The 10002-nt window shown below is 47.7% G+C and overlaps 1 protein-coding gene across 1 annotated transcript; it reads right to left on the bottom strand.

The window, feature by feature from the left end:
• Positions 1 to 2125: 2125 nt before the first annotated feature.
• LOC110583759 (CEA cell adhesion molecule 8) lies at positions 2126 to 9371 on the bottom strand (the record flags this gene model as incomplete). The annotated part of the gene is given in 6 exon segments (XM_044912337.1): positions 2126 to 2158; positions 2160 to 2236; positions 3201 to 3479; positions 6060 to 6314; positions 6703 to 6981; positions 9012 to 9371. Coding segments are annotated over 6 exon segments (1283 nt in total), but the record flags the coding sequence as incomplete, so codon positions are not given.
• Between the last annotated feature and the right edge of the window lie 631 nt (positions 9372 to 10002).

The following is a 10002-nucleotide window of genomic DNA, read 5'->3' as shown; positions in this document are numbered from 1 at the left end:
TCCTGCATGTTGGTGGGAATGTAAACCGGGGCAGCCACTCTGGAACATGGTAGAAAGGTTCCTCAAAAAGTTAAAAATAAAACTACCCAGTGATCCAGCAAGTGCTCTCCTAGGTATTTACCCGAAGGATACAAAAATCCTAATTCAAAGGGATACACACACCCGGTGCTTACAGCAGGATTATTTACAATAGCCGAACTATGGAAACAGCCCAAATGTCCATCAGTTGATGAATGGATAAAGATGATGTGGTGTATATATATACACATAATGGAATATATATATGTATACATAATGGAATACTACTCAGCCACAATAAAGAATGAAATCTTTTCATTTGCGACAATGTGGGTGGAGCTAGAGTGTGTTATGCTAAGTGAAATACGTCCGTCAGGGAAAGAGAAATACCATATGATTTCAGGCACGTGGAATTTAAGAAACAAACCAAATTAGAATAGGGGGAAAAGAGAGAGAAAGAGAGGCAAACCAAGAAACAGACTCAACTATGAGAACAAGCTGATGGTTGCCAGAGGGGAGGTGAGTGGGGGTATGAGTGAAATAGGAGATGGGGATTAAGGAGGGCACTGGTTGTGATGAGCACCAGGTGTTGTATGGAAGAGTCGAATGAGTATATTGTACACCTAAAACTAATATTACCCTGTATGTAAACTAACTGGAATTTATTTTATTTTATTTTTTTTTATTTTTTAAAAGATTTTATTATTTATTTGAGAGGAAGAGAGAGCACAAGCAGGGGGAGAGGCAGAGGGAGAAGCAGAATCCCTGTTGAGCAGGGAACCCAATGGGAGGCTGGTTCCCAGGACCCCAGGATCATGACCTGAGCCGAAGCAGGCCCTTAACTGCCTGAGCCACCCAGGTGTCCCAACTAACTGCAATTTTTTAAGAAACCTAAAAAAATGTGCCCACTGAACTGCAATTTTTTAAGACACCTAAAAAAATGTGCCCATTTTTATGTCACTGAAATAGTTACACCGGCGTAAGGTCTAGACAACAAGTTCGTATGTGCCTCTTGTGATGATGCAATATAAAACGCAGGAAGCATTCTTGCCACAAAATATAACCTGAAACTATTCAATATTTGAGATTCATTTTGCAAATTATAGGAAATACAGGGTTTAGAGAAGCCAGTGAAATGACACCATAAGGAAACAAAGTCAGAATGTGGGCGTTCTACTGGACAACATGTCTGATCTGGTCTTTTCAAAGAGTCTCATGAAAAAAAATTGAGGGGGTAGAGGGACTGTTACAGAATGAAGTATTTTGCTTACTGAGTTTTCAAAAATCGAACACACCCATGTATCTAGCAGCTAGATCAGGAAACAGAACATTGCTGGCACCCTAGAAGTTGCTGCCCTCTTCCATTTATAAATTTCTTTTCTTTCTAAGATTTATTTATTTGTTTGAGAGAGGGGAGGGGCAGTGGGAGAGGGAGAGAAATCCTCAAGCAGACTCCCCGCTGAGCTCAGACCTGACATGGGGAGCAATCCCAGGACCCTGAGATCATGACCTGAGCCAAAATCAAGAGCCGGCTGCTTAACCGACTGAGCCACCCAGGTGCCCCCCATTTATAAATTACTAATGTTGAATCGCCTTACTTTGCTGGGACAATCGGAACTTAGTCACGGTGTACTGTCTTATTCTATATACTGTTGGATTTGGGGCGCCTGGGTGGCTCAGTCGTTAAGCGTCTGCCTTCGGCTCAGGTCATGATCCCAGAGTCCTGGGATCGAGCCCCGCATCGGGCTCTCTGCTCGGCCGGAAGCCTGCTTCTCCCCCTCCCACTCCCCCTGCTTGTGTTCCCTCTTGCTGTCTCTCTCTCTCTGTCAAATAAATTAAAAAAAAAAATCTAAAAAAAAAATATATATATATACTGTCGGATTTGGTTTGAGAATTCCTTGTCTAGCATTTTTCCTCTATGTTCATGAGTATGATTGGCCTGATACTTTCTTCTTTTTGTACTTTTCCTGTTATTCCTATTTCAATTTAAAGGTTATGCTAACCTCAGAATGAGTTGGGTGGGGGATATTCCCTCTCTACTCTATGGATGACTTTGTATGTTTTTGAGATGATCTGTCTTGAAAATTCTGCAGAACTCTGAAAAAACTGTGCAGAACAGGAGACACCCCAGGACAGAACTATAGTGCCAATCCGACCAGGACCCCGACTGCAATGCCAATGATGGATGCCACAGGGAGGCCTGTGGTGCTTCTTCCATCTGAAATAAGAAGAAAAAGGGAGGGGAGTGAGTCCCAAGTCAAAGCTGGGGAAGCCAGGAGGGGCCGTGGGGGAAGGGCCTGGTTAGGGAGGAAGGAAAGGCCACTGAGGTCTGGGTGGCGTGTGTTTTCTCACCACAATGTCCCCACCCCCTTGACCGTTGCATCGTTTCTGTTCCTCACGGTGAAACCCTGGACTTGCTTCATTCTTCACATTGTCCCCCCACCCCGGGGCCAGTGCCAGGGTCCTGTTCATTTTCCTCTCACATTATGCCTCTTCCCCTGGGTCTTCCTTTCCATTTCTATCAATGCTCTTAGAGGGAGGCCCTTACCTGTTCACTCAACACTAATTAAAGAGAATAGCATTCGCTGACTGCTTTTGAGGTCGACCCTGTGCCAGGCACATGGGAAATACTTTATGTTTATCTCATCTGCTGCTTCCCTGTCAATGAGGGGGCCAGGTGTCATCCCCACTGTGCAAAATGAGCATCTGAGTGTGTAAAGGGCTTCAGTAAATCAGTGGGGGTCAGAGAGCTGGAACGTGATCAGACGACACTTAATCCCAATTCCCGGAGTCATTACAGCTAGTTACAAAACTGTTAATAACAAAAGAACAGTAGCTGCTAAGTTTGCTTGAGGCTGAATCTGTAAATGATGCTGTCTCAATTTCATCTCATGAAATCCTTTTAACAACTGTCACAACAGCCCTAAGATCCAGCTGTTTTTTCCAGTTTTAGAGATGAGGAGACTGAGGCTCAGGAGGTTGAGCATCTTGCCCGAGGTCCAATAGCTGGTACATATTAGAACCAAGATGCTAGCAAGATCCGTCTAATTCTGGCGAATTTTATCCACATTGCCAGAGAGGCTCTGAAGGTGGGTCCCACCTCCTCCAGGCCTGCATCCACTTCACACCTCCTGCCAGTAAAATATAAAGGGAAGAAGAGGGAGAGGTCGAGGATCACTCACAGTTCACATCCAGCCTGATGGGGTCACTTTTGCTGGAACTGAGCCGGTTGGAGACCTCACACTGGTAATTCCCGGCATCCTCCCTCCTGACAGGGTCTATGGTGAGGGTGCTGTTGTCCTGGGACAGCTTCATCCTCTCTGTGAGCTTTAGACTCTGGCCATTGAAGAACCAGTGGATGGAGACCCCAGTGTTATCTGTGGAGCAGGTCAGGACCACAGAGTCCTTATCTTCTGTGACTGCGGTGTTGCTGGCATGGAGAGAGGGCTTGGATATTGGCTCTGTGGGGAAACACAGGATGTCACTAAATGAGAATGGGCCTGGGACCCAGGGCTACTCTCCTTCCTTTGAGATCTTGGACACTTCAAGGGCCCTAGCGAGCTCTGTAAAGGTGCCCCCAGAGGATGGCGCTGCAGAAGGATGAGTGTCTTTGTTCAGGTGACGATCTGTAAGGAGAGGGCTTTACCTCCCCCTTGGATCCTCCCCCATGTGTCTGCTCTTCCTGGACATCACTGTAGTATCAGCACCTGGAACCTCTTAGCCCACGTGGCCAGCAACATCATTATCATGAGGAATTTTTTCCCATGGATTTCTGTGTGATTTTCTTGAACTTTTGTGACTTTAGAAGATCAGGCCTCATTCCTTATATACATTTCCAGGTATATTGGGTGGGTGGGGAGGAAGACATGCAACCCTTCTATCTCTGTGTCCAAGGCAGCTTCATGTAAAGTAGGGAAGGCATTTGCACTGTTTTATTTACTAGGGAATGAAAGCCGCTTGCCCCATCTTCATTACCTCAGGAATCAAAGAGTTTTCAATCTACAGGATTTCTCACTCTGAAGAAGACTTTTACTTACAGATCTGTGGATTGACTCTCATAGTGAAAAGCTTCTGTCGAGTGGCGGGTACTATATACAGAATACTGGCACCCTTCCAAATAGAAGGAAACTACTGAATATAATAAAGGCCTTACATGAAACGCCCAGAACTAACATCATCCTCCATGATGAAACACTGAAAACCTTTCCTCTAAGATCAGGTAGAAGATAAACATCCCACTTTCACCACCCGTATTCAACACAGTACAGAAGTCCAGGCAAAAATAATTAGGAGGAAAAAAACCCACAATGCAATCAAAGTGGAAAAAAATTAAGTACAGTTATGTCTGTTTGCAGATGACATGAAATTTTATATACAAACCCCTAAAGATTCCACTAAAAACTGTTGAACTAATAAACAACTTCAACAAATTTGCAGGATTCAAAATCAACATACAGAAATCACTGTGTTGCTAACACTAACAATGAAAAACACAAGAAAGAAATAGGAAAAGCATTTTATTTGCAATAACATTAAAAAGAATCAAATACTTAGGAATTAACTTAATTAGGGAGTCAATAGACTGTATACAGAAATCTATAAAACATTGCTAAAAGAAATTACAGAGGACACAAATAAATGGAAAGACATCCCATGTTCATGGTGATGAAACTTAGTCTTGTTAAGATGACAGTGTTATCCAAAGAGATCCACAAATTCAGTGTAATTCCTACCAAGTTCCTTTTTTTAAGATTTCATTTTTAAGTACTCTCTACACCCAACGCGGGGCTCAAACCTACAACCCCAAGATCAGGAGTCGCATGCTCCACCAGCTAAGCCAGCCAGGTACCTCCATATCAAATACTTAAGGAATTGCTTTGCAGAAATAGGAATTTCCAAAAATTCACACAGAAATTCAGGGGCCTCAAATAGCCAAACTTATTTTGAAAAAGAACAAAGTTGGAGGACTCCTACTTCCTGACTGCAGAGCTACAGTAACTGATAATAATGGGGTCTGGTATAAAGACAGACACAGAAACCAATGGAATAGAATAGGCACCCCGGAAACAAACCCTGTCACATGTGGTCCAACGATTTTCAAGAAGTCTGTCATGACCATTCAATGGAGAAAAATATCTACTCAACCAATGGTGTTGGGAACACTGGATAGCCATGCAAATGAATGAAGTTGGACCCGATCTTACATCATGTACAAAAATTAACTTAAATAGGTCAAACATCTAAACATTAGAGTCAAATAGTAAAAGTCTAAAAACAAACATAATGCAAAAACTTATTGAAACTGGATTTCCCAATGATTTCTTAGATATGACACCCAAAGCGAAGACAGTACAAGAAAAAATAGATGAATTGTATTACATCAAAATGGAAAACTTCTGTGCAGCAAAAGACAGAATCCGGAGAGTGGTAGCAGTAGCTATGGAATGAACAGGACATAGGGATGAAATGTACAGCACAGGAAATACAGTCAATGGTATTTTAATGGGGCTGCATTGGGTCAGATGGGAGCTACATTGTGTTGAATAGAGCATAACATAGAGAGTTGTCCAATCACTATTTTGTACACCTGAAACTATGTCACATTGTGTGTCAACTAAAGTTCACTAACAAAGAAAATGTGAGAGCAACCCATGGATTGGAAGGAAACATTTGCAAACCATATCTGTAAGAGGTTAATATCCGGATTATATAAAGGACTTCTGCAATTCAAGAACAACAAAAAGCAACTTGAACCAGAGGCTCCTTCTTCTTCCCCATTTGCAAAGCCCCATTTTATGCATGGGGCTTTCTGGAGCTGAGAAGCTCACTCCCCACATTCCAGGCTGGACCCAAGGTCTGCCATGAAAAAATCAGAGAGCAAGGGAAGGAAGCATCTGCAGACATGTAATGGGAGAGTTCAGGGACAGATTTCGGATTTGTTTGTGACATAAGCTAATGTCAATAACTTCTAGGCTCTTTGCTGAAAGCCAGATAGACCCTCACCACAGTGATCCATGCAGATGCTCCAGGGATCCACTTACCAGAGACTGTGATAGTCTTGACTGTGGTCTTACTGAGCCGAGTGCCAGAGTTATAGGCGAGGCAGGTATAGGATCCACTATCATTGGCAGTGATGTTGGGGATAAAGAGCTCCTGTGTGAGTGGCTGAGGCCTCCCGTTGATAAACCAAGAATACTGTGCGGGCGGGTTAGAGGCTGCGTGGCAGGAGAGACTGAGGTTGGCCCCTGGATGGTAAGAGGAGTCTGAGGGGGAAATGGTGGGGGCGTCCGGGCCATCTGGAGCAAACAGAATAAAGCCACAGGTGATGCAATCCGAGGGAAACCGAAGTTCCTGGTCTGTATTAGGGCCACAGTGTCCCACTAGGCTGGGTCCCAAACTCATTTTAAAAAGTCCAAAGCCCCCTGTGTTCACTGAGCCTGGGTCTGAGACATTCACCTGTTTCCCATCATAGTCTGGTGACCCTCCCAGGTAGGAGCAGGTCATCCCCTCCTAGTCTTGGCTTAGGCTGAGTCTGCCCAGGTTTGCCGGGGACAAGAAGCCTGGTCAGCCTGTGGGTCCAGCTGAGATTCATGGACTCGGACCCCAGAAGGATGGATGTGGCCTGGCCCCCGGCATGTGGATTTGGGCTGGCAACCTGGGCCAGGTAGGAAGGGAGTTACTCACAGAGAACATTCAGGGTGAATGGGTCACTACGACCAGCACTCACTGGGTTCCGAGTTTCACACACATAGGGTCCTGTGTCATTCCTTATGACACCGTGTATAGTGAGAGTCCTGTTGTCCAGGGACAGCCGCAGCCTGGTGCTGGCCAGGAGGCTCTTATTGTTTACTGACCACAGGTAGCTTGTGCTCTGAGTCTGAGGTCCACACATTAATACAACAGAATCCACATTCTCCACGGGATTGGAGTTGTTGCTCGTGATGTTGGGTTTGGGTAACTCCGCTGTGCAGACAACAGAAAGAACATTGCCCTGGGTGGTACCTGTGATTCCTCCACAAGCATCTTGAATCAGAGCTGGCATCTCTCACCTCTCAGCCAACCTGAGGCCTCCAAAGACTAGGCAGGTATGTGTAGCTCAGGACAAATGCATGAGGATCTGAGCGCTAGGAGAAAGTAAAGCCCCTGCTCTGTGTGCTGACAGCAAGGCTGTCTCCAGTGTCAATTACAGAGCAGCATTTGGTCCTGGAAGACACAGGACAGAGTCAGAGACAGCCCCGGACCTCTCCTGGCTCTGCACTGACCTGCCAGCCCAGCCTGGGGTTGCGGGTCTGAGCAGAAATGACACCCGGGGACAGCAGGAACAAGCCTGGAGGTCAGTCCAGTACTCAGGTCCCAGGGCCTGGACTGCAGCTCTGCCCAGCTGTTTGATAATGAGTGACATGAGGCAGTGACCCCATCCATGGCAGAGCCGAGTCCAGTGACCAAGCAGAGAGCGAGGGGATGAGCAGGAAGCAGGGGTGGTGAGGGAATGAATGATGCATCATCTCTTCAGAGAGGCGTCCTGGGTGCAGGATCCTAGCAGATCTGGCCACCAGGCTCCGTGCCCTCCAGCGGGAGAGACACCCGCACCGTTCACTCCTTCCCTCCTAAGCAAGAGCAACCGAGTTTGTTAACATGTGGACACTGGGCTGGTTTCAGGGGCAGAGTCGGGAGGACAAGGCAAGTCCTTTCCCTGACACCCCAGTGGGAGTGACAGCAACACAGCAGGAAACAATCAGATCTCAAGTCCAGCACAGGGAGGTGAGGATCGGCCACCTGAGGGTCGGCCAGATCATTCTGCCTCTGATTGCTGATGCAGGTCATATGGTTCTAGAGTAAACACGGAGTGAGCCTCCAGTTGCCGCCACTGCCCAGACCAGCATCCCTCCCTCTGCTGGAGGAGAGGACGGGGCTGTGTCTGCACACAGAGCCTGGGTAACTCTGATCTGCTGCTCACCAGTCTGTGTGACCCTGATTCAGTGACTGTGTCTCCCCGTGCCTCAGTTTCCCCTTAATGCAATAGGAATAATGGTAGATGATCTCTACTTGCCATGCTTGTGAATTAACCTTTAAACGTCCCGAAATACCTGACCTCAATTTGGTCTATAGCCACTGGCCAATCAGATGACGGCTATTCCGCTTGTTTCCACAAGAGAAGGCACCCTGGGCCTGATTCTTGATGGAGGAGGAGATGCCAGGATGTCTCTCTGCTCTGTTCCTTCCTGGGGGCGCTGCCCTTCCACTGGTGTCCCCCAAGCCCTCCACAGCAGTTGGCTAATGGACTGGGGACTTTTTTTTTAGGATTTTATTTATTTACTTGAAAGACAGAGAGTGAGCCAGAGAGAGAGCATGAGCAAGGGGAGGGGGAGAACCAGACTCCCCTGCTGAGCAGGGACCCTAACCGGGACTCGATCCCATGACACTGGGATCAGGACGTGAGCCAAAGGCAGTTGCTTAACTGACCAAGCCACACAGGTGCCCCTGGACTGGGGACTCCTGTGTCTGTGCTGTCCATACTGGGTCTCAGGTGAAGGACCAGGCTCTGCCCTCCCCAGATGTGGCTCTTGAGACTGAGCCCTGGCTGGTGACCAGCTCGGGCAGCCGGGAAATCATTGCTCCCAGGCAGCTCTGCCCAGGAGCCCTAACCCCATCCTGGCACAGACCCCCAGGGTCACTACAGTCAGGAGCCCCAACACAGGGGTCTGGGCAGGGGCTTTCTGGGCTGAGCTCTGGTGAGGATCCCAGAGGCCCCTTAGGCCTGGTCCTGACTGGACCCTGCAGGGTCTTTCTCAGATGGTCCCAGAGTCTGGATTCTGGGAGAGGAATCTTAGGATGTTTGTCTCCACTGTGTGTGTCCCGCACTAAATGCTTGAATCCCACATGGGACATAATGCAGAGGGGGATGGAGGCCAAATCTTGGCCTGTCCATCCTGTGTGTGTGTGAAGTAGAATTCACCCCACCCAACACCAGAGGTGAGAGAGGAATTACTCACGGAATACGCGCAGCTGTCCTGTTCCTTGGTCAACTTGAAAATTTCTATTCACGGTTTGTAGGGTATAGTATCCTGTGTCGTTCAGGGTGATGTTCTGGAACAGCAGGGATCCATTGGGGTATATTGTCTCTCTGCCACTGTGTGCAGGCCCTGGGATAATTACTTGTGCATCTACTACATATGATACAATTTGATGCCTGGGTGCTATACTTTCCCCTTTGAACCAGCTAAGACCTACAAGATCCCCAGGCAGACTGTTGACTTGCAGAAGAACATCCTTCCCTTCAGCAACATTGGGCGGCACTGATTCCACAGTGACTTGGGCAGTGGTGGCCGGGCTCCAGAAGGTTAGGAGTGAGACTAGGAGGGAAGGGAGAAGACAGATCAGTGTTTGGACCTATGTGTTGGGAGGGAAAGCTGGGGACCTGGAGAGAGAGCAGGTCCTAATCCCCCATTCTCCGGGGGTCTGTGTGTGAGTGTGTCTCCTGCTGGTCAAGGTCAGTGGCATGACCACACTACTTCAGCGCCTCTGAACTTACTTTCTCTGTTTCCAACCCTCTTCCTCACATGTCTGTCTCTCACTCCCTCCCTGCCCTCAGATACCTGCTCCCACTCAGAGGGTCCTGGGGAGAGGCCTGCCCTGAGCGCCTCCTCTAAAGACCCTCTGTCTTCACGTTCTGACCTTTCCCCCGCTCTGTTCACTTCCTGGTGCTTGTCAGTACCTGACATCACATTCTAGACGTCTCTGCGTGTCTTCCTCCCCATAGAAGTGAGCTCGGGGAGGGCAGGGACTCGTCTGATCTGTGCTGTACCCCAGGGGTGGGGCAGGCTGCAAATACCCAGGGATGAATGAATGTGGCCCCAGGGCCCTCCAAGTCTGGCGTTTGTCTGTCAAGATCTCAGGTTGGTGGGAAAGGGCAGCGTTTAGGGTCCCTGGTTGTTGCTACCAGTTTTCAGAATTCAGTCCTCAGTGATGAGTAACTTGGGAAAC

This window comes from Neomonachus schauinslandi, unplaced genomic scaffold (assembly GCF_002201575.2).
Source record: "Neomonachus schauinslandi unplaced genomic scaffold, ASM220157v2 HiC_scaffold_1263, whole genome shotgun sequence".
Taxonomy (NCBI): domain Eukaryota; kingdom Metazoa; phylum Chordata; class Mammalia; order Carnivora; family Phocidae; genus Neomonachus; species Neomonachus schauinslandi.
This window is presented reverse-complemented; position numbering and strand designations above follow the sequence as displayed.